Source organism: Prionailurus bengalensis, chromosome A2, assembly GCF_016509475.1.
Source record: "Prionailurus bengalensis isolate Pbe53 chromosome A2, Fcat_Pben_1.1_paternal_pri, whole genome shotgun sequence".
Lineage (NCBI taxonomy): Eukaryota > Metazoa > Chordata > Mammalia > Carnivora > Felidae > Prionailurus > Prionailurus bengalensis.
In genome coordinates this window covers 139,579,985-139,605,814 of record NC_057348.1, presented here as the reverse complement: position 1 = coordinate 139,605,814, position 25,830 = coordinate 139,579,985, and the positions used below count along the sequence as shown (strand labels likewise).

General features: G+C 37.4%; 1 protein-coding gene across 19 annotated transcripts in view; it reads left to right on the top strand.

Annotated features, from left to right (window-relative positions):
* CADPS2 (calcium dependent secretion activator 2) overlaps positions 1-25,830 on the top strand; it is a 540,583-nt gene that overhangs the window by 217,224 nt on the left and 297,529 nt on the right. For all 19 annotated transcript variants that reach the window (XM_043589377.1, XM_043589375.1, XM_043589367.1 and 16 more), the window contains exons 5-6: positions 1,110-1,346; positions 6,660-6,781. In XM_043589377.1, the coding sequence (XP_043445312.1) occupies positions 1,110-1,346; positions 6,660-6,781 (359 nt within the window). The remainder of the gene's footprint in view (positions 1-1,109; positions 1,347-6,659; positions 6,782-25,830) is intronic.

Genomic DNA, 25,830 nt, shown 5'->3' with positions numbered 1-25,830 from the left:
AAGTGGTGCCAGGTGTCGCTTTCCATCCCATGAACAAACGAGGGCATGTGAGTCACAGGTTAGGTGCTGGTTGATGGGAGCATTCTGGATGTGTTCCAGTTATCTCAGAGATGAGGGTTCCTTGGGTTAGGCTTTGAATGATGCCAAGGGAAACTGTAAGGAAGGCACTGCTTTTCTAGGGCATTAGGCAGCTGTTTGAAAGGTGGCTGCTTTAGGCTTTCATTCCCAGCCAGTTTTGTGCAGTAGGTGGATATGGTATGTCATACTTGATACCATTATAAACTCTCTACCTCTAAGGAAAGAGCTAATGCCAATTGTCTAAGGGTTAAGGAAGAGCCAGCGGGAGGAAGTCTCATTTTGCTGTTTGTAGTAATATGAATGGCTATAATCTTCTCTAAGGGCAATTTGGCAGTGTCTGTCAATATTTTTTGGAATACTGATACTTGGAATGTCCTTTTCATCGAGTGAAAGAAACCAAAATCTGATGGCAGAGATAGAAGGATCAAATGTCAGTGCTCATGTGACCAAAAAGAAAATGACTCTTCTAAGTTGATATTATTCTTTTATATGTAGATGTGAAAATTCTAGAAATATCATATTGCTATTTCACATGATTTTTTAATTTGAATGCTTATTTTATAAAAAGGATATCTTCTCAATAATACACATCTGTGGTAAGGGAGAGATTTAAAATGTTTGTTTCCCAACAGGCAAGGCATCCTGTACTGAACATTTTTCTTACCAACCAATTACCCCAAGCATTTCAAAGTTACCAGTGGCTAATTAAGATCGATACACACACTAAGTTTCTTTCATGTAGGTTTCCAGTTTTTACTTAAGCAAAACCTTATCAAAAATAAAGTTAATGTTGAAAATGTAATTCATCTTGTACCATAATGATTCTGAGTAAGGGATATGAGTAGGGTACTCTTATACATAATCAAAATTGCCAAAGCCTCATGATTTTAAAGCCTGAAGACTCAAGTATTGGGTAGCTGCATTTATACTGAGTATCATAATTTCTGAGAGTCAAATATATACATCATGTGATCTTTTATGATAAAATTGAAATATGTCTTTTGTAACGTTATTTTAAAATTATTTTCAAGGAAAGAAACTTCCCCAAATTCATAGCAAAAGAAATGGAGAACATGTATATAGAAGAGTTGCGATCTTCAGTGAATTTGCTAATGGCCAATTTGGAGAGTCTTCCAGTTTCAAAAGGTGGTCCGGAATTTAAACTACAAAAACTAAAACGTTCACAGAATTCTGCCTTTTTGGACATTGGAGATGAGAATGAGATTCAGCTGTCAAAATCTGACGTAGTGCTGTCATTCACCTTGGAGGTAAGTGTCTTTATCCCATACTCACCTCTGACAGCCTGAATGAGGCTGCAAAATAATTTCTGCTGACCTTCGTGGTAACTCTTTGAATTTAAAGCAGTGTAATTTGAAGAAGTTACATTATTCTTCATTTGCTAGACAATCAGGTTGTGAATGCAGATTAATGCAAATTGCTCTTTAAACCTAACAGCAGTTTTAGGATTAAATAATAAAATGAGTTTTGAGGGAAGTCATCTTGTGCTGGTGTACTAGGCTGGTGTACGTTTATTGATAAAGTTAAACACCAAAGCACTCTTTAAACACATGATTTAAATCTCTAATTTGGGAATTGCTTTCAGGCTTTGGTTTAGCTTTGTTTTTAATCTACCTCACTTGTGTTTTTCTAGCCTCAACTCACACCATCTAGCTTTGAAACACAATATTGGGTGAATATAGATGATAAGTAGTTCTTCCTTTCCAGGATGTCCATTTTTGTTATAATATTTTAAGGACCAGGAACAGATGTGATACATTTAAAATTGTCCTCCTGGAGGCGCATCTGAGTGGTTCAGTTTCAGTGTCTGACTCTTGATTTTGACTCGGGTCATGATCTCACTTGAGCCCTGTGATGGGCTCTGTGCTGATAGTGCTGAACCTGCTTGGGATTCTCTCCTTTGCTCTCTGCCCCTTCCCTGCTCATGCGTGTTCTCTCTCCCCCTCCCCCCTTCTCAAAAATAAATACATTGTAAAAAGATAAATAATATGTGTTTCCTGAGACTTCAGAGTTTCATCATTTTTATATAATTCACTGGAAACCAGATACTGATACGGACTCTTATTGCCACAACCACTTGATGTTTTTCATGATTACATTTTTTCATTGCTAATCTGTGTATTTGAGCTAATCCACGTAATATTTTGATGTATTTATACATAAAACAGACACACAATATCAAGGTTAAATTTATAGCTCTCTCAAAAATTAAAACTTCTAACTCCTTCCTTGCATTGTTAAATTGTCACTTTTCTGGTACCCAGTACTGCTATTTGAGTTTGTGGATTGACAGAGAAAAGTACATGGAGTCTTAGGAGGTACCGTTTTAAATTTCCCTGTTGATACTTCTTACTCTCGGCTCGCTTAGGTTGTGGCAGAAAAATGTGTGCTTTTTGTTCTTTCCTCCACCTGTTCAACTCTAAGGTAAATTCAGGCTTCAGGATAAGCCAACTGCCTCTCTCTTTCTTGACTTCCAGGCTAATGATTTCTGTGTAGGTTAACAGATTAAATGTACTATCAGAGTAGAGATAGGTTTTCTTCTGACTCAAGCCTCAGTTCTGGGGTTCCCTAATGATTGTGCCATTAATGCCTTTCTTCTCAGTCTCTTGTCATTACTGGGTTTCTTCTCAATCTCTCCAATATCTTAAAGAGATATTTAAAGGGAAAATACACAGTATCTTACATGTCGAATTTTCTTAGCATACCTGTCTCAGTTTTCCTATTGACCAAGATATAAAGTGCCCAGTTTTTTTTAAGGCTTTGTATGAAACAAAATGAGTTTATTATAATTTGTAAAGCAGCTTATTTTTGTCATGTATAAATCTGCCATTATATAAACACGCAGAACTGGAAACAGTTCAGAACGTCATCTCTTTTCTCTATTCTTTAAAAAACTGTAAACAATAGTAAATAATTGGCTCTTACAGACTTTTTCCCTACTTAAAAACAAAATTATGTTCGTGAGTTAGTGTCTGTGTGAAACCATGCGTTGTTCTATGCTTCATCACCAGTGTCTTAAACAGGGCTGAGCATGTAGCAATAAAATGGCATTGGGGGAGAATAGGAGTTAAAACTTCATTTTGTGTGGTCTGAGAAGCTTGTATATTTATAAAATTATTTTGATGTTCTTTATTGCTATGTGTATAAAGGCAGATATTTTCCTTCCTTAGCATAATACAGATCTTTTCCATGATGCCCCCAGTATTATAAATAGGAGATGTGTGTTCAACAGCAAAATGAAATCACATTCAGTGCAAACTACATACACAGTATGTATCCATCAGTCAAGCTTAGAATTGGTCTAGTGAGAAAGGTTTTTTCTAGGAACTGAAGTCTGGGTCGAAAGGGTAAGTGCAGATTTGAAAAACTCATATTTTATCACCCTCTTTAAAATTGCTGCTGACTGCTCTCTTCTCTCACCCCACCCTATTCTGTGTTCAAGCTGAATTTTTGCCACAGCTCTTAACCACCTACTGTATAATTCAGTTATTATGTTTATTATTCATCTGATTTATTCTACTACAATGTAAGCTATGGGAAGTTGAGGTCTTTTGTTTACTGAGGTATCACACGAGCCTAAAACACTGCCTGCTACACAACTAGCTTGATAAATACTGATTGAGTTGGGGACTTTGGTCGTTCAAAAAGCAGCAGTTGGTCACACATGATTACTTTCAGGTCTCTCCATTCATGAAGCCTTCAGTTCAGAGAGAATAGTAAAGCAAGAGACCAGCTAAGCCACAAAACTGTAAGCCATACAATGGGATTTTAAAATTAAATATTCAAATCAGGGGAGGACAACAGATGTTCATCTATGAAGTTGAGTCTGCATGTCGTAAGAGAAGAGGAATGGTTTTCGCTGGCATGAGAACAGTTGGTTTTCACTGGTTTTAGGCTTGCAGACCCTGTGACTTCTTTCTCTGGTATATGTGGTCCCCATATACTGCTCAGCTTTGTTTTCTCAAACCTGCCCACACCCTGATGCCACAGAACTCTGGACAATTCAGAAGCATGTTACCAAGCTTTATATTTTGTACGTGCCTCCCTTCTTTTTGCTTCTAGAATAACTCTGTATATTTTATCTTTATCATATCAGTCACAGAGAGATTGGGGAAGAGAAGATGAAATTTAGACTAGTTTTATTTTCTGTAGTTGCATTGTCAAATCTTGCAGGGAATTGGTAGAAACCGTTACCTAAAATTAGGTTAGTTGATGGTTCATGGGATTCTGGGCTGTCTTTATCATTAATGATTGAGACTAGCTGTATTTTTTTTCTCCTTTTGGAAACCAGATCTGCAGAATTGTGTTGTTTTGTGTATATGTATGGATTCCAAACAGAAGTTCCTTCTTTTGAGAGTGGCGATTCTGCAGAATAAAACCTTCCCGGCACAGATGGGAGTATTGTTTTGCAGAGCAGAAAACAGTTTCCTGAGTTGTATGCCTCAGGAGGTCCTGTTTACAGTAGCTTGTAGTAGAGGTGACAGAAATAGTGTTAAGCATATGCTTCCTTTCTTCTTTTTTGAACTTTGACTATTAAACACACTGTAGAAAGAGATGCAGTGCAAATAAACCTATTCCCAAATAGGAACTAAAACATTTCTAGATTTATCATGTGTACATGATTCTGTTGCTTCCTATATTTTAAGTGATCTTCCAAAAATTTTATTTAGAAGTCATTGGGGTCAGGGCACCTGGGTGGCTCAGTCGTTTAAGTGTTTTAGCTCAGATCATGATCTCACAGTTAGTGAGTATGAGCCCCTCCATCAGGCTCTATTCTGACAGTGAGGAGCCTGCTTGGAATTCTCTCTTTCCCTCTGCCTCTGCTCTCTCCTGCTCGAGCTCCCTCTCAAATAAACTTAAAAAAAAAAAAAGTTTACAAATGACCAAAAAAAGAAGTCATTAGGGTCATGGTAGTAAGTCCATGTGGAGTTGGCTTTTGATCGATTAGGGTTACAGATCTCATTTGTTTTAGTTTCTGCTTAGTTCTAACGAGTTTCAAAATGATTAACAATGAAGCTGATTTATTAAGAATATATACCTTCTTTTGCTTACTTTCCATCAATAAGATGAAGTGCTTTACTTCAACTTCCTTGAATGTATTAGGGAAGCTGTGAAAGATAATTCTGTTATCTATTAGTTCTTAGTCTGTTTTCAGTTAAGTCCTTATTTTTATTCGTGACTTGGTATGCATTTCATTGCAATAAAATGACAAAAGTCTTGATTGAGGAGGAAAATGGTTCAGAGTTTGACCTTTTTTAGTGATTAGTTTCCTATTTTTTTGTGAAAAACAAATTTGGCATTTGTATTTATGAACATAATCCTTCTGTTGTGCTGGAGAGTGAAAGGAAAAATAGTTTTTTTAAGATGGCTTCTTTGAGACCTTTTGCCTCCAGATTCATATCATAATTCATGAAAGGGGTAATGATTTAATAATGCATTAAGTGATCAATATATGATTTTTTAGTGGATATTTTGGTAGCTACTTGGCATGAATGCTGTTTATCTTGTTTGTACAAATACAACACGAGATCAGTAAAGACATGAATGTATATTATGAAAATGCCATTGAATATATTTTATGCAATTTGAGAACTGAGGAAACTTTTGGGTTGCAAGTTTTGGTTGAAAAAGCTATAGCATGTAATATTCAATAATCATATTTTATGTGTATACCCAGTGAAAACATTAGGTTACAGTGTTTTAAAATCAGTAGCCTTTTATATGAGTATAAAAGGCTCACTTGAAAAAAAATTGTTTCCCTTTTTTCCAGGACTTATAGATGCATAAAATAATATCACCTTCTACCCTTTTCCAGTAAACTGCCTTAAATTAGCACATACTTTTAGTGGATGAAGAAGTCCTTTTTTTTCCTTGTGAAGTTAGTAGAAAGATGTTCATTGGCAAGTTAAATTTTCCATATTTCATAATACATACATCTGCTATAATGCATATTCTTCTATAAGTAGTAGTAGTCATCTAAAATAAGTGAATATAGAAAATTCTGATGTCATATATTCATAACAGTGAATTGGTATTATGATGTGTGCCACTCATAAATCGTATTCCACTTTATGTGGCACTCAACCTGTACATGTTTTAGCACATTCACTGAGATTTCATTGGTCATTCTGCTTTACCTGATGCAGACTTGCCATCGTTTTTTAAGGATCTGAGTGTATACCTCACCTATTAATTCAGTAGGGCTTATATTTAGAGATTTTAACCTTACTGTAATAGCTGGCAGGAGATATTTCTTCAATATCCAATATTTCTTCAATTTCTTCAAAATTTCTTCAATTTCTTCAATATTCTTCAACTCCAATATTGAAGAAATCTTGAACATTCTTCAGAATATTGAACATTCAGAAATATTGAACATTCTTCAGAATGTTATTTACTTTACCTTTCATGAATACAGGTGGATTCTAAGGAAGAAAAAATACCATTGGTGTTACCAGATAATTTATTCAATTGGTCATTCTAATTGTAGTCAATGCTGCTATCTCTGTATATTGCTAAAGGCTGCCAACTTGATGTATCATTTAAATTTTTTTTATTTTTAGATTGTCATCATGGAAGTTCAAGGTTTGAAGTCTGTTGCTCCCAATCGAATTGTTTATTGTACAATGGAAGTGGAAGGAGGAGAAAAACTGCAGACAGACCAGGCTGAAGCCTCAAGGCCACAGTAAGGCACTTAAAAAAAAAAAAAAATTCTCCCCTTCCAAAGAAACCCGGTTTGTTTATTTGCAGCATTGTGTGGTTTTATACTCTGAAACTGTTATTTGGCCAGGCTTGTCTGAACTGTGCTAGAATTATTGTATGCCTTTCTAGATAAGGATGCCATAAATAGAACTGTAGCAGAATCCCTGTGTAGTACGAACAGAAAATCTAACATGCAAATGAGAAGCTAATTATTAGGCAATTAAATGTTGGTAAGTCATTTAAAAGGGAAACATGCATTATATGTTATTTAGAAGGTAGTGCTTGATCCTATTTCAGTTTCTAGAATTGTAACTTAATAGCTTTTCCATTTCCATATATTATAACACTTATGTTGAGGTAGCTACAATTTGGCACAATGTCTTAGAATACTTAGGGAATAGGCTTTAGGTAGAGAAGCAGTTAATGACAACCATACAGTAATCAGAGAAGCTAAAGCTGTTTTCTGCTGGCAGTTTTATGTTTCAGATTGTGGAAATGAGTTTAATTAAGTTTGGAAGATGTTCTTTTTAACTGACTGAAACTTGGGAAACATCACAGTCTCTGGTAGAAATAACCAGGCTAGTCTGAGGAATTTGAGTGAAAATTGCCTGGCTTTCATTTGTACACTGCCTATAGAAAAGAATTTGTTTTTCCTTCCTCAGGATTTAGGATTTTTGTCTTATCACAGCATGATGATGGGACTAATCATACAGGAGACATCAGTTCAGATCCTGGCTAGGCACTGGTTAGATAGTGGTAAATAAAACCTTTCGTTCTCTGTAGGGCAGGCACAGCTTAAGGTAGAGACACAAGTTGACATGTAACAGGACAGATGTGCACAGGGTATTGTGAGATGGAGGAAGAAGCAAGTTGCAGCTTCTCACCCTGCCTTACAAAAAGCCATACAGGTCTGCCCCTAGCCCGCCCCTCATTACCTCTGGGACCTCACCTTGACCCTCGGTTTCCCTGGTCAAGTACTGGACTTCATGCAGTTCCTTCAACATCTCAGCCTGTTACCATTGCACTTGCTTTTTCCCTCTGCCTGCCTGCTTTCTTACCTTTGTATGGCTGGATCCTTGATACTAAGAATCTTAACACAAACTTCACTTGCTGGGAAGATCTTTTAGATAACCCAATATGGAGCAGATATCTTCTGGCTCATTTTAATTTTTAGACCAATGTGTTTCTCATCTGTTCATTTGGTATTGTTTTCCCTTGAGAAAGGGGAAGCTATCTTGTCCTATTTGATCTTCTAGTACCTGGTAGATTGTCAGAACTTACTAGTTCAGTTGCTTGCACTTATTTTTATGACTTAGTCACAGCAAATATTTAAGGTCGCAGTATTTACTCTTGCAGGCAAGTAGAGTTGAGTTGCATTGAGTTGTGACAATGAGGTAAAAATAATGAGGGCAAACAACTCTTTTAAGAGATTTTCTAAACCTAAAAGAAGGCTGTGGAGATAGAAGGAAGTCGATTGGGGCCAGTTTTGGCCAGGCATATGGAGTCAAGGGAGAAGTTTGTTTTCTGTTTTCAAGGACAGCTATATTAGTATATGTTAGTATATTCACAGAATTATGCAACCATCAGCAATTTTAGAACATACTCATCACGTCAAAAAGAAACCCTATACCCTTTTCCTAACAAACTCAGATTACCCCGTCCTGAGCAACTAAGTGACCTTCTTTCTCTCTGGATTTGCCAATTCCAGGCATTTTATATAAATAGGATCATATAATAGGTGCTCCTTTGTGACTGGCTTCTTTCCCTTAACATCATGTTTTCAAGGTTCTTTCATCTTGCAGCGTGTGTCAGAACTTCATTCCTTTTTATGGCTAAATAATAGTCTAAAGTAAACACATTTTGTTTCATCTAGATTTTTGACGCTAGGGTTGTTTCCACCTTTTGGCAACTATGAATAATGCTATAACTAAAGTTGTACAAATATCTGTTTGAGTTCCTGTTTTCAAATGTTTTAGGTATATTCATAGGAGTGGAATTGCTGGATTATAGAGTAATTGTGTGTTTAGATTTTTGAGGGTCCACTAAACTGCTTCCCACAGTGTTTGCACCATTTTATTTTCCCACCAGCAATGTATATGTGTTTCAGTTGCTTCACATTCTCACCAGTATTTATCATTTGTCACATACACACACAGTCCTTCTAGTGGGGGTAAAGTGGTATCTCATGTTGCTTTCATTTACCCTTCCCTCCTAATGAGTTGTGAGCATATTTGCATTTGTTGATTAGCTGTTTGTTGATTTTCTTTAGAGGAAAGTCTATTCAAGTCTTTTGCTCCTTTTTTAACTGGGCTGTTTATCTTTTCAGTTGGAAGAGCTACCGGTATATTCTAAATGTTAAATCCTTATATATATGATTGCAAATGTTTTCTCCCATTATGTGGATTTGTATTTTTATTTCCGTGATATTGTCTTTTGCTATCATTCAGTTTACTTTGTTGTTGATACTTGTTTGTGCTTTTGGTGTCATACCCAAGAATCTGGTGTCCAGTCAAAGTCAGAGACTTATACCCATGTTTTCTCCTGAGACATTCATAGTTTTTCCTTTGACATTTAGGTCATTGATGTATTTTCAGTTGAGTTTTGTTCACAATATGATATAAGGGTTCAACTTGTTTCATTTGACAATTCAGTTGTCTAATTCTTCAGCTGAAGAAACTATTCTTATTAAGTGTTCTTGGTACCTTTTTGAAAATCACTTTACCGTAGATAGATACATGGGTTTATTCCTGGAATCTCAATTGTATTTCGTTGATGTACTTAATGCTAGTACCACATTATTTTGATTACCATTGCCTTGTATGAAGTGGGTTTTTGTTTTGTTTTGCCTTGTATGATGTTTTAAGCATCCAGTAATGTTCTTTTTTGAGATTATTTTGTCTATTCTGTATTTCCATATGACCTTTAGGATGAATTTGTCATTTTCTGCAAAGATTTTGCAGGTATCTCTAGCTGAGATTCTGACAGAGATTGTGTAGAATCTGGTCCATTTGGAGAGTATTGCAATCTTAACAGTGTTGAGTCTTCCTGTTCATGAACGTGGAATGTCTTTCTAGTTATTTAGATCTTTTGTTTCTTTTAACAATAGTTTATAGTTTCCAAAGTTTAAGTTTTAAATTTCTTTGGTTTAATTTATTATTTTTGACCCTATTATAAAGGAAATTGTTTTTGGATTATTTAAGTATATAAAGACAATTGATTTTTTTTAGATGTTAATCTTCTATGCTGCACCCTTGCTGTACTTTATTCTAATGGTTTTTTTGTTGGGTTTATTAGATTTTTCTTTATATAAAATCATGTCATGGGGTGCCTGGGTGGCTCAGTTGGTTAAGTGTCTGACTTCGGCTCAGGTCATGATCTCGCGGTTCATGAGTTCAAGCCCCGGGTCAGGCTCTGTGCTGATGGCTCAGAGCCTGGAGCCTGTTTCAGATCCTGTGTCTCCCTCTCTCTCTGACCCTCCCCCGTTCATGCTGTGTCTCTCTCTGTCTCAAAAATAGATAAACGTTAAAAAAAAATTTTTTTTAAATCCTGTCATTTGCAAATAGTGATAATTGTATTTCTACCTGATCTGGATGCTATTTATTTACCTAATTACCCTCTCTCCTTCAGTGCAGTGTTGGATAGAATTGGCAGGAGTATAACTCCTTGCATTCTTCCAGATTTTAGTAGGAAAGCTTCTATCTTTCACCAAGTACAATGCTAGCTCTCTGGGGTTTTTGTAGATGCCTATTAACCAATTTGTGGAAGTTCCTTTATATTTATAGCTTGTTAAATGTTTTCATCGTTAAAAGGTGTTGGGTTTTGTCAAACAATTTCTCTGCATCTGTTGAGATGATCATAAGGGATTTTTGCTTTTTATCCTGTTGTTATGGTGTATTACATTCTTTAATTTTCAGGTGTCAAACCAGCCTTGCATTCCTGGCATAATTTGCACTTGGTCATGATGTATAATTCTTTTTATTTGTTACTGGATTCACTTCTCCGGTGTTTTGTCAAGGATTTTTGCATCTATGTAAGAAAGAGTGGTCTACTAATATCCTTTTTTGTGAATTCTTTATCTGATTTTATATTGGCCTCATAGAATGAGTTTGGAGGTGGTCTCTGGTTTCATTTCTTTGTTTTTATTTTTGTTGAATTTTTTTGGAAAGGTATGAAGAATTGGTATTCTTTAAGTGTTTGGTAGGATTTACAAGTGAAGCTGTCTGGGGCTGGGCTGTCCTTTATGGATAATTCTCTACTAATTCAGTCTTTTTATTTGTTATAGATTCATTCAGATCCTCTGTTCCTTGTCACTTTTGGTATTTGGGATCTTTCCAGTAATTTGGCCATTTCATTCAAGTTATCTAATTTACTGGCATACAGTTAATTTATATTTTTCCATAAAGTATAATGTTTATAATGTTATATAATGTTTTTTTATTTCCATAAAGTATTCCCTCTTTCATTTCTGATTCTAGTAATTGGAATCTCCTATCTTTTTCTTACTCCAATCTAGCTAAAAATTTATGTTTTCTGATGTTTAAAAACCCACCTTTTGCTTTACTGATACTTTTTTTTTTTGCATTAATTTCTATTATAATCTTCATTATTCCCTTCTCCTTTTTCTTTTAGGTTTAGTTGGCTCTTTTTATAGTGTCTTAAAGTGGAAAGTTAGGTTTTTGAGGTCTTCTTTCTTGATTTAGGCATTTAGAGCTATAAATTTCCTTCTGTGCACTACTTTATCAGCATGCCATAAATGTCCACATGTTTTCTTCATTTTCATTCATCAAGGAGCCTTGAGCCAGGGACATGTGTTATTTGCATGATAAATTGTGGAAGTAGTTTCTTAGCTGCAAGAAGATACAAGCCTCAGATGCTGTCCTGCCCCACCCCCCCACCCACCAGCAACTGAGGGAATTGAAGTCACTCTCAACCCATTGGAAACACAACACTATGTCACCACTCACTGGTTGGAAGCTCTTTCATGTCAGCTATTTTAGTTTATTTAATCTGTGTGTCTTAGTTCAGGCTACTGTAGCAGAAATGCCGTATACTGGGTGGCTTAAACACCAGACGTTATTTGTCGCAGTTTTGGATGGTGGAAGTGTAAGATCAAGGTGCTGGCATGGTCATGGTTCTTAGTGAGGGCCCTCTTTCTGGGTAACGGAAGGCCACTTTCTTGCCAGATCATCACAGAGTAGACAGTGAGCTCTTTGATCTCTTTATCCTCTTACAGCTGCACCATTTCCATCATGGGGGTCCCTCGTGACCTCCTCCAAATCCAGTTATTTCCAAAGGGCCCCACCTTAAGACACTGTCACATTAGGGATTAGAGCTTAAACATATGAACTTTGGGTGTGCACATTCAATCCTTCACATTTCACCTATGGCCTCTCAAAATTCGTGTCTTCATCTGCAAAACACATTAATTCCATCCTGACAGCCCCAAAGGATTTAACTAATTCCAGCATCAGTCCTGAAGTATAAAGTCCAAAGTCTCATCTAAATATCATCTAAATCAGATATGAGTGAAACTCAAATTATGATTCATTCTGAGACAAAATTCCTCCAGCTGTGAACCTGTGAAACATTCAAGTAAGTCATATGCTTCCCAAGAACAGTGGTGGGAGAGGCACAGAATCTATCTTCCCGTTCAAAAACGGGGAAATCAGGAATAGAGGGGTGAGTACAAGCCCCAAGTAAATCTAAAAGCTAGCAAAACAAACCCTTTAGACCTTAAGGCTCAAGAATACTCTTCTTTTGTTCTATGCTTCGCCTTGTAGAACCACTTAGGCAGTGCTCATGCCTGTGTGATGGGTGTTTTGCCCCTGCAGCTTCTGGTGCCTGCCATCTGGCCTATTGAAACCAAAGTGATGGCCCCATCCACAAGGTCCTGCTGGGAAGAGGTCTTACCCTTTGAAACCAAGGGTGGGGATAGCCCTTTGTGTGCCCCCCCCCCCCCCCGACCTGCCCTGTCCCACAGGCTTGTTGCACTCAAGGCCTGTGCTGGGATTGGCAGCCCTAATAATCTCTGAGTACTTCTGGAGTCATTCCTCCCTTGCTTTGAAGACTAGAATGTGTTCATAGCTGAATCTATGGTCCATCTGTGTAGGGGCTGAGGAGTTCAACAGCCTTCCTTCATTTCTTTCCATCTCCTTTAGTTCAGTGGTGTTCTTGCTGGGATGGTTGACAAGGTTCAGGGTTCATACCTATACTTACCTCCTTATCAAATGGTTAGTCTACCACACCTTTAGTGTCCTCTTCTGTACCTGCTTTTAATTTTTATTTATGAACAGGTTGAGAATCTTTAAACTCTTTATGATCTGGTACCTTTTTGCAGAATAATTCTGTCTTTAATCCATTGATCACTGTTGCTTTTTACTGCAAGCGGTCAGGAGGAACCAAGCTGCTCATTAGCCCTCGGCTTAGACATTTCCCCAGGTAAACCTCCAGGTTCACTGCATGGAAGGTTCTACATTTCACAAAAGACTAGAACATGAACACACTTCAGCCAGGTTTTTGCCTCTGGTAATGAAGATCGTCTTTCTTGTGGTTTCCAATAACCTGTTCCTCATTTCCACTGAGACCTCATCAAAATTGCTTTTACCATCCATATTTTCTGCCAACATTCTGTTTGTTATATATTCTCCAAGAAGACAGAAGCTTCCTCTGTAGTTCTCGTTGCTTTGAGTCTTCACCAGAACTTCCTTTAGAGTCCCTTTATTGTAATACTGGCTTCTTCCAGCATGCACCTCAGAATTCTTCCAGCCTTGATCCAGTTCCAAAGCTGCTTCCACATATTTAGGTATTTGTTTGTTACAGCAGCACCACGCTTCTCCAGTTGGGCTGCTAGAATGAAAATACTGTAGAATCCGTGGTTTAAACAGCAAACCTTTATTTCTCACAATTCTGGAACTAGAAGTCCGAGATCAGGGCACCAGCAAGGCGGGGTTCTTGCTGAGGGCTCTCTTCCTGGTTTACAAATGGCTGAGTTCTGCCTGTACCCTCACATAGTGGAGAGAGCGATCATCACCTCCATGACCTTATTCAAACTCGGTTCCCTCCCAGAGGCCCAAACTCCAAACACCATCATACTGAGGATTAGTGCCTCAACATGAGAAGTGGGGGTGGGGACATAAGCCCTATGACAGTAGTAATCCATGTAATCTTGAGGGAGTGCAAATGCCCTAAGAATCTGAATACCACGTTATTTCTTTTTACAGAATCTTTTTAAAAAGTTTTGTTGAGCTAAACTTCATATAGCATAAAACTATTCCATTGTCATGTAGATGATTTTTAGTAAATTTATGTGCTTGTACCACTACCAGCTGGTGCCACTCTCAGTTCAGTTTTAAAATCCATCACTTCGAAAAGTCCCTCATGCCCATATTTAGTTTTCCAAATGCCAGTTCCAGGAAGCCACTCATCTACCTCCAGTGCTATAATTTTCTTTTTTTCTAGACATTGCATATAAATGAAATCATGCAGCATGTAGTCTTTTATATCTGGCCTTTTCATGTAGCATAATTTCTATAAAATTTATTTGATACTCAAATATTTGGTCAATCAAACAAATTAACTTTTATATCAGTAAAGTTATTTTAACGACTTTTTTCACAAATAGGTTTTCATGAGGTGTTTCTCATTAAAAAAAACTTTTTTAATGTTTATTTTTGAGAGAGAGCACATGTGTGAGTGAGTGCGTGTGAACAGGGGAGGGGCAGAGAGAGAGAGAGAGGGAGACACAGAATCCAAAGCAGGCTCCAGGCTCTGAGCCGTCAGCACAGAACCCAACATGAGGCTCGAACTCACAAACTGCAAGATCATGACCTGAGCCAAGTCTGAGGCTTAACCGACTGAGCCACCCAGGCACCCCAGGTGTTTCTCATTTAATTTATGATGTATTCATAACGAGATTCTGATAATAGGAAACATGTAAGTGGACAATTCAAGTGAATTTAAATGCTTAGAAGTGAGAAAATATTACAATAATCCTCCAGTACTCTTTTTTATTACTCTGACCGCAAGGAAATTTGGCTAAAATACTGCTTTTCTCTTTCCTCATGAACACGTAGTTAACTTATAAATTGAATTAAATGATTTATATTTATCGTGTATCCCAGGGGCAGATTACCTTAAAGATGTGTCTTCTGAAGCTGGCCAACTGCGGCTTTTCAGCAGTGTGGTAACTTCTGTCTTGAACTCACCTTGCACAACAGGAAAGAGATTCATCTCCTCCATCATTATAGCGAATCATGCCTCAGACACGTTTTCTATGTTTTATTGCTTTAACAGTTTCTGCTGTATTGGATATCAATTCATTCTTTTGTCTGATACTAATTAAAGTGCCTTATTTAGTCCATATTTCCAATAAACTTAATCAAGATTTCTAGTCATTGCCTATTTCATTCCTGTAGTTCACATTTCCTACCAGCAATTAGGTGGAAACAGTGTGTGAGGTTGGTGCATAACTTAGGAAATAGAATCTGAGATCTCATAAAAGTGTGTTTATAGACAAGTTTGATTTACAAAGAGTAGTAGTGAGTTAAAGTTTTTATTTTATAATGGAGGGAAGAGAATGTATGTGAACTGTATTTCAGTTATGAAAGAGACTGTTTATGGATTTTCATAGTCTCTCAGCCAGGAAAGGTTTTGTTCTCTATGAATAGAGGTCCATAAACACTGTTGCTACCCTTGTGTAGCTTTTTACCATTTCCAGACATTTGGTGATTTGAGTTTTAGCCCATACCCTTCATGACCTGCCCCCCCAAAGGAAAGAGAGCGTAAGAATGACAGACTGAAAGGAGAAGGGGTCGGTTGTGTTGTCCTCACCAGTCTCTCAGTAACACTGTGCCTATAAATAATGACCATCTTTGCCTAAGACACAAAAGCTGATAATTTTCCGTGGAGGGTGAAGATAAATCTTGGTACCAGAAAAATAAAAGCAAGGAAATTAGTTGTTAGAAACAAACCAGAAGTGCCTGGGTGGTTCCATTAGTTAAGCTTCCAGCTTGATTTTGGCTCATGATGTCAATTTGTGAGATCAAGCCCCGCATAGGGCTCTGCACTGCCAGCATGGAGCCTGCTTGTGATTCTCTCCCCATGCCCCTCAAAGTAAATAAACTTTAAAAATATTTAAAAAAAAAATAAACCAGGAACTGGGAGGAAGGGGAAATGGGGAGTTGTTCTTTAAGACATACAAAGTTTCAGTTATGCAACATGAATAATTGTATGAGACCTACTGTCTAATATTGGACTTACGGTTAACAATACTGGACTGTACACGTAAGCATTTAAAAGGCAGATGTCATCCTCCATGTTTTTACCACAATAAAAAAGATGGAAGCAGCACTGGTTTTGCGGGGGGGAGGAGGGGTGGTTTTGTTTTTGCCATACTTTCTGTATCTCTTTCATGCCGTAGTGTTTTTAAAGGTACCTCTATTTCTTTTATTAAAGGTATTTGAAAGTTAATTGGTCTCTGCTCCCAACCCTCTGAAAGTAATATAAAGGTAAGGAGCAATTAAAAAAACTAATGAGGTGCATTATTAGAGAAATATATTTATGGATATGAGGACAAAACTTTCTTCTTCCTCATGAAAATGATGAGAAATACAGGCTCCAGTACCCATTTCTGGAAACTCTACATTCTGAACCAGAATTGTAACAATCTGTCAAACTATGGAAGGAATAGTAGAGCCACAAATGGAAGGCTTATCTGTATCAAGGGGTTGGGACAAGTGTGTGAGAGATTAAGTACAGACTGCATAGAAACTAAAAGAAGCTAACCAGGCTTTTTAAAAACAGTAGTTTACATCTTAATTTAGGAATGTCAGAGTTTTGAAATATAATTCATTAGCCTGCTACTCTTGCAGAGCAGAGATCAAATATACTAAATTGATATGTGATCTGTCAAAAAGTGTGCCTGTTTTCAATGAACCTAAAGGTAAACACTAGAATGGCATGAGTCCCATCTTTTCTCATTTCCATCTTGAAAAACATGAGCTTGCTTCGGCTTACATAAATAAATTCACCAGAAGTAACATTTCTCTGAGCTGATGTGACTGGTACAGAACAAAATGAAGCCTAAAGAGACCAACATTGGCCAAATACAGGGATTACATTCATTGAGAATTTATTTGGAAGTAAAGGAAGCTGATTTGGCAATCCTTGTAACTAGTGACATCTACATTAAAGGGAAAACATGATGGATTCAGGTTCCAGATGCTGGCTCAAGGGGCCCTATGAGCTAAAGTGGAAAATGGCCATGAGAGAGCTTGGGAGAAAGTTTATATAATTATGATTATCAACATCTCTGTGATGGATTTACAACTTGTAAATTACTTCCCTTTACAATCCGTGACTTTTTTTTTTCAGAGCAACCTTTTGTAGTTGTTTTCATTATTATTCCATTCAATTTATGTAACCACTGTATCAGATGGGCTAAATTTGGCAGAGAGTGAGTAGCAAACAACTTAATTTTTATCCCAGTATTACTCTCAGACACAGACTAGAATCTCCCTTCATATCCTTTGAAGAAATCTTGGCAGAAAGCATAGCTCTTGTTGTTGTTAGGTATTAAATACCATGTTCGGGTATTAGAATTTTCAGGTTTCAGTCAAAACTTATGCCATTTCAAAACTTGTTCCTTTTCTTCCAGCTCCTCCAGAAAGCTGTAGGAGGGAGGAATATACTGTAGTTCTTTTCACTATTCTTGTTTTGCCTGCCCATATACTTTTTCTACCACTTTTGAGTAGGATTGAGGTTGGGAGGAGGGGAAAAGGTGAAAAGGGCACATCGTTTTTGTGTGTGGTGCTCTTGTAATCCTCTCTTCTAGCAAATGGCTTCTGTCATGGCCTACGTCCACACCTAACTTTTCTCTAGGGTAGTTCATTGGAGACGCCCATGCTGCCAGCAACTTGTGACATGGCATTATTCTTTCCTAGAATGATGCATCATGTAGCTGCCATCTTTCTCTTCCCCCTGAGCTTAATAACATCCCCCACATAGCTTCTTCCTGCTTACATTTAATTTCCTTTGCAGATGACTCACATGATGTAGAAGCTACTTGAAAGACAGGGGCTATATCATAAACCTCCTGGTTTCTGTTTAGCACCAGCCGCAGTAATATGGCCAAATAGTGCTCAGTAATCTGAATGTTTACCCTTCAGAATATGAAAAATAGAGTCTCCCGGTAGGTTTCTCGGTATGACATCTGAGCTATTACCTGCTTGTGATCAGCATATCCAGCCCTTGTTCTCCCATCCCAAGCTCCCATTTTTCTAGAAATTCCTTGGAAAACATATTTTAAAGAGCAGCGCTTTTGCTTGTACTTACTGGTGACTGGAATTAAGGACACTTCCGACTCTTGCTACCCTTGCTATCCTGAGATGGGGGACCCTCTGGGTAAACAAGACTACTTCTTCAGGAATGTGGAGGCACAAGTATGATTTTAATGGAATCAATATATGATTCCTTCGTTCACACGTACTCACTCCTAAAGCTCTTCTTTCTAGAAAATAGCCTGCTTTATGCAAGTTCTTTCTGGAACTTGGCTCTCTTCTTTGACTTTTACAAAGGAAAGGCACATCTCTCGACCAACTTGAGTCTTACCGTCATTTTTGTCCTAGAGTGGAAAAACCTCTAGGTCACCATTTGAAAGGGAAATTTATGATTCGTTTTGAGAAAGTGATTGACAAATGATGTCATAAGTCCTTCTGTAGATTATGAGGCTTGTATTTCTTTGTTTTCAACAAAGATGAAGGGTTTATTTTGAACTGCTAAATGATTGAAAAATAGTTTTTGCTTATCAATCACTGTAGTTGGTGACATTTGAATAAAAAATTAGCAAATTGATGGAAATTGCCATAATAAAGTCTATCTAATTATTTTTAGTGCCTACAATAGGAAAATAGTAACCTGGAAGTGGATCAATTGAAATTGATACTGAAAATCTAAATTAAGTAATGGCCACTGCTTTAGATAGGTTAGATAGATTCATCAACTAATTGGGGAAAAACACTATCAATTTCATTAAGAGATATATATCAAAAAATATATTTTTTGTATTAATCACTTGTCATATATTGGATCATATGAATACTATTTAGTAATTGTAATAAAAATTAAATTCAGAAGGAATTTTATTTCCTGGTTTAATTCTTGACTTGGTTTTTGACAAATAACTATTTAAGGTGTACAACATGATGTTTTGGTATGTGTTATGAAATGATTATCATAATCAAACTAATTAACATATTTCATATCCCATAGTTACCTTTTATATGTGTGATGAGATCAGTTGAGATCTAGTTACTCTTAGCAGATATCGACTATACGGTACATTATAAACTGTAGTCACCATATTGTGATTAGTTCTTGAGAACTTACTCATATATGACACATTGTACCCTTTGATTAATATCTCCCCATTTCTTCCACCCTACAGTTTCTGATGACCACCATTCTTGTGCTATTACTATGAGTTTGACCTTTTTTTTTTTTTTTTTTTTTTTTAGATTCTATGTATAAGAGATCATGCAATATTTGTTATTCTGCGTGTGGCTTAGTTAGCAAACTACACTCCAGGTTCCTACATGTTGTTGCAAGTGACAGGACTTCTCTCTTTTTTAAGGCTGCATGATACCCCATTGTATGCATATACCGTGTTTTCTTCAGCCATTCAGCTATTGATGAGCACTTAGGTTGTTTCCATATCTTGGTTACTCTGAAGAACACTGGAGTGAACATAGGCGTGCAGATCTCTCTTCAAAATAGTGGTTTTTAGGGGCACCTGGGTGGCTCAGTCTGTTAAGCATCCAGTTCTTGATTTTGGCTCAGGTCAGGATCTCATAATTGGTGGGTTTGAGTCCCGTGTTGGGCTCTGAACTGACAGTGTGGAGCCTGCTTGAGATCCTCTCTCTCTGCCTCTCCTCTGCTTGTGCATGCCCGCTCTCTCTCAAAATAAACAAACTTAAAGTGATTTGGGGGTGCCTGGGTGGCTCAGTTGGTTAGGCATCTGACTCTTGATTTTGGCTCAAGTCATGATCTCTTGGTTCATGAGTGTGAGCCCTGCATAGGGCTCCACACTGACCGTGCAGAGCCTGCTTGGGATTCTGTCTCTACCCGCACCCCCCCCCCCCCAAAAAAAGAAATAAACTTTTAAAAAAATGATTTTATTTCCTTTGGGTATATACTCAGAAGTGCAATTGATGGATCATGTGGTAGTTCTATTTTTAATTTTTTGAGGCATCTCCACACTGTTTTCCATAAAACAGTTGTACCAGTTTATGTTCTCACCAAAATGCAAATGTTCTTCACATCTTCATCAATACTTGTTATCTTTGACTTTCTGATAATAGCCATCCTAGTAGATGTGAGGTAATATCTCATTGTGGTTTTGATTCTCATTTCCCTAATGATGAGTGATATTTAGCATCTTTTCATATACCTATTGGCCGTTTATAGGTTTTCATTGAAAAAATGTTCAGGTCCTTTACCCCTTAATAGGTATCTGAGTTTTGTTACTGAGTTGTAGGAATTCCTTATATATTCTAGATTAATCCTTTATTAGATGTATACTTTGCAAATATTCCAAAAGTTTCTTTTTCTTTTTGTTGGTTATTTGCTGTGCAGAAAGTTTTTAGTTTGATTTTTGCTTTTGTTGACTGTGTTTTTGGTGTAGTCCAAAAATCCCTTGCTAAAACAGGATGCTTTTCTTCTGCATTTTCTTTCAGGAGTTGTGTGGTCTCAGAGATTATGTTTAAGTCTTTAATCCATTTTGAGTTTATTTTTTGTATATGAACACGGATATCCAGTTTTCCCAGCACCATTTATTGAAGAGACCATTCTCTCCCATTGTATGTTCTTGGTACCTTTGATAAAAATCAGTTGAACGCATGTGCATGGATTTATTTCTGGGCTCTCTATTCTGCTCCCTTGATCTGTGTCTTCTTTCATGACCATACTATATTGTTTTGATGACTATAGCTTTGCAATATTTTTTTTAATTTTTTTTAACGTTTATTTATTTTTTGGGACAGAGAGAGACAGAGCATGAATGGGGGAGGGGCAGAGAGAGAGAGAGAGGGAGACACAGAATGGGAAGCAGGCTCCAGGCTCTGAGCCATCAGCCCAGAGCCCGATGCGGGGCTCGAGCTCACAGACCGCGAGATCGTGACCTAAGCTAAAGTTGGATGCTTAACTGACTGAGCCACCCAGGTGCCCCTATAGCTTTGTAATATTATTTGAAATCAGGAAGTGTGATGCCTCCAGTTTAGTTCTTCTTTCTCAAGATTGTGTTTAGCTATTCAAGGGTTTTTGTGATTCCAAACTAATTTTAGGATTTATTTTCACTTCTTTGAAAAATGCCATGGGAAATTTGATGGGGATTGCATCGAACTCTGTAGATCACTTTGGGTAGAATAGACATTTTAACAATACTATTCCAATTAACAAACATGGGATAGCTTTGTGTTTTTTGCAGTTCTTTTCGTTAGCATCTTAGAGTTTTCAGTGTTCAGATTGTCCACATTTTCAGTTAAATTTATTCTTACGTATTGTACTCGCTGTTGTAAGTGGGATTGTTTTTTTTTAATGCCCTTTATGCAGAGCTTGTTGTTAGCATGTGGAAATGCAAGTGATTTTTGTATGGTAATTTCTATATCCTGGATTTATTCATTACTTTTAACAGGTTTTGGGGAGGGGGTGGAGTCTTTAGGGCTTTCTATATGTAAGATCATGTTTTCTACAGAGACCATTTTACTTCTTTTCTGGCTTAGGTCTCTCTCTTAGACTTCCTATATTCTGTTGAATGTAAGTGGAAAGAGTGGGCACCCTTGCCTTGTTTGTGATCTTAGAGGAAAAGTTTTGTGTTTTTTCACTGTTGAGTGTGAAGTTAGCCATGGGCATGTCATCTATGGCTTTTATATTGAGGTATGTTTCTGAAGAAGATAAATCTATATATTTTTATATAAATAGGTATCTTTATAGACACACCATTATACATATTAATATATATACTGCCTTTACAGAGGACCTTATCAAAGAAAATAAAAATTATATATAATTTAGCACAGATAATTAGGATCCTCAGTAAAGCATGTTCAAGTGTTAAAATATATTACAGTAGAATAAAATTCTAAATTTGTGAGGGGATAAAGGGAATCAAAGTGGGATCTTGAAGTAAAATGAAATGTTGCAATTCTATTAAAGAGGTGTGCAGATGTTTTTAAAATGGGTGGTGGTAGGATTATCTTGCTATGATAGATTGCATTGAATCCACTTAAGAATGACATCACATTTTTGTTAAATGGCAACGTTTACAGTGCCAGGAATTAGACCCTTTGTAGCCCTTTAAATGTATATTTCAAATTTCTACATATGAAATTGAAAATGGGTGTATACTTTTTTAAAATTCTTTTAGGAATTACGGGAGAGAAAATGCGAAGGCTGCTTCTTTACAGTGTGCCCTGTATTAGAGCCAGACTAAGTCCTAGGTCAGAAGACGTTGTTGTGTTTTAGATGCAAACTTATACAGTCGAAAGAATGTCTTTGTTCTTAGTCTCTGCTGTCCTTATATCGAGAATTCTGCTTGGCAGTCTAGGAGATACCCCTGGGGCCCACCTGCACTGCTGCTGGTACAGATCTTCACCCAGACCAGAGCGCTGTCTAGTGGTACAACATAGGACTACTCTTCCCTTGGGACACTACTTCGAAGACTGCTGTGAGGAGCTGGGGGGAGGAGGAGCACCTTCAAACGATTTGCCAGGACCCTTAGAACAATCAGTGGATGAAGAAGAATGATGATGAGGGGCGCCTGGGCTGCTCAGTCAGTGAGCTTCTAACTCTTCATTTTGGCTCAGGTCATGATCTCATGGTTCGTGGGATCGAGCCCCACATCTGGCTTTGCACTGACTGTGCAGAGCCTGTTTGGGATTCTCTCTGTCCCTCTCTCTCTGCCGCTCCCCCACTCATAGTCACTCTCTCTCTTTTTCTCTGAAAATAAACTTAAAAAAAAAAGAATGGTGATATCAGTAAGTAGAGAAGACATTTTAGGAAACCTAATTGAATAATATTTAATGTGAAGTGGTAAATAAGTTCATATTTTCAGAAATGACTGGGAATTATAATAATTAAAAATAGAAAGGCCTATATTGGAAGTAAGAGTTGAGGAGATAGAGGTTTTAGGGGTGCCTGGGTGGCTCGGTCAGTTGAGCGTCCGACTTTAGCTCAGGTCATGATTTCACGGTTCGTCGGTTCTGGCCCCGTGTCAGGCTTACTGCTGTCAGTGCAGAACCTACTTTGCATCTTGTTCCTTTCTCTCTCTACCTCTCCCCCTCTCACACGCTGTCTCCCTCTCTCTCAAATATTTTAAACAGGAAGTAGAGTTTTTAAATCAGATTTTGAGACTTTTAAAATGTTAATTTCACAGTGATTATAGTGGACGTTTATCAGGGCAACATGGCTTTAAGGAAAAGAATGAGACCAGAATATAAATCTCCAGATTTGTCACAGATGAGCCATGTTATCATGGCTAGTTAAATCTCTTTCAGTGTGTGTGTCCTGATTGGTGAAATGGGGGTAATATGCTTGTATCAAGGATTGTGAATTGAGAGAATGCAGGTGGGAACACTCAGTCATGCTCTTCTGCTTTTACCTCTCCCCATATACTATTTTTTTTCTTTGACCCTTTGTTTCGTGTGCTTGTCACTGGAGTTGTTGATGTTTCTTTCTTTAAAACATGTGTATGTGCTCTCTTAGCATCCTGTTTGAAAGTCCAGAGAATTAGCAGGAGGGGGCTCACACTTGATGAAGGATTGAGTGCTTCTGACAATATGAAAGAAATTTATTTGATGAAGTGAAATTTGCTTGTGTCTTCTGAGTCCGTCCTGCCTGAGATTTTCGGTTGGTGTTTTTTATTGTCATGTAATATTTATTTGGTAAGAACCCCATAACCATCTTTTCAAGATTTGAGAGTTACTTTCAATCAAATGTAGGCAGTTTTCAATATGAATAATGGCCTGGTGTCAGTTACGAAGGGACCGCATTCTTTGGTTGTCAGATATTTACTATCAGCACTGGTTTTGTTTCTCAGTTGATGTCATTGAAGATTTGTATCTTCTCTGGTAAAATGCAGCTGTCAAAGGATTGCTAGCACTGTGCATCAGAGCATTCTGCAACTGTTGACAGTAACTTTGCAGCCATGTCTTCCATGTTGGCACCGTGTTAATACATTATGTGCGGGGCACTCAACTGTGACTTGTATTGCAGCTGTGGAATTGAAATGCAGCTGGGAGCTCCCACTACAATTGATGTGTGGATCAGCCAAAGAAAGGATAATCCTAAATTCAATGCAACCCTTTATTACTGGGATTGTATCAGCTATAGGGAAATCTGAAACAGTTTGTAAAAATATCTTGGAATCCTTTGTGGGCCCTCAGGGTAAGAAGGGAATACGGGAGGTTGTTTCTGTAAATTAGAGTGTTTAAAGGGCCTCGGTGACTGAGATGCAAGGTAAGTAGGAGTCAGGAGTGCCATGCTCCGCGAGGCCTCTGCACGTGAGAGCACGGTGCTTCCTTTGACTTTCCTCTGTCCAGGAAATCTGAGGACTGCTCCAAGACCACTTGAACTGGGGGAAGGTTTGCACCTGGATTGATCTCAGGGTGGTCTTTTCTTTATTAAAGCACTTTTTTTTTTTTTTTACTTTTAAATACAGTGAAATGTTAATACAACATATTATAATGTATTTACACTTTTATATTCATTCTGATGAATCCTTATATATATATGCCTTCCTAGACAAAAATACTCATTTTGGAGTAGTATCTGTATTGTGTACATTTATGTATATATGCATTACTATATAAATTTTCAGTTAAGTGACTATGAAATACAATTGCGGTAGTTGTAATAGGATGACAATGGACATTATTTGCAGGTGAAATTTGTTATTGTGGTAAGGACACAACATAGGATCTCCTTTCTTAAATTTTTAAGTGTAAAATATAGTATTGTTTACCGTGGGCAAAATGTTTTTCACTAGATCTCTAGAATTTGTTCATCTCCTAGAACTGAAACCTTTTACTTCCTGAACAGCACCTCCTCAGGTCCCCTTCCCCTGCAGTCCCTGGCAACCACCTTACTGCTGATTCCAGGAGTTTGACTATTTTCGATAGCTCCTGTAAGTGGAATCATGCTTTTTTTTTTTTTTTTTTTTTTTTTTTTGTCCTTTTGTGACTATCTAGTTTTACCTAGTATAATGCCCTTGAGGTTCATCCCTGTTGTCACATGTGGCACGATTTCATTCTTTTTCCCAGGTGGAATAATTTTCCACATCTTCTTTATCCATTCATCCATTGATAATGCATTGAGGTTGTTCCATAGCTTAACTATGGTGAATAATGACGCAACAAGCATGGGAGTACTGGTATCTCTTTGAGATCCTGATTTAAAATTCTTTTAGGTATATACCCAGAAGTAGGATGGTATGGTATTCTATTTTTTTTAAGTTTTTGATGAACCCCCATACTGTTGTCCATACTGAATGTACCATTTTGTATTCCCACCAATGGCGCTTTGAGGGTTTCCGTTTCTCCATATCCTCACCAGCACTTCTCTGTGTTTTAGATTAATAGCCATCCTCACAGCTGTGCGTGATCTCTCACTGCAGTTTTGCCTCGCGTTTCCCTGATTATTAACTGATTTCCCTGATTATTACTTTTCATGTACCTTTGGTCATTTGTGGATCTTGCTTAGAGATATGTCTGTTTAAGTCCTTTTCCCATTTTCTAATTGGTTTGTTTTTTGTGTTTGCTATTGGGTTGTACTCTCTGTATGCTTTGGATATTAACCAAAATTATTAATATCGGATATAAGGCTGGCAAATATTTTCTCGCATTTCATAGGTTGCCTTTTCACTGTGTTGATTGTTTCCTTGGCTGTACAGAGCTTTGTCTGATATACTTTCACTTTGCTATTTTTGCTTTGTGGCTTGTGCTTTTTTAGCATCATATCTAAGAAATAATTACTTAGACCAAT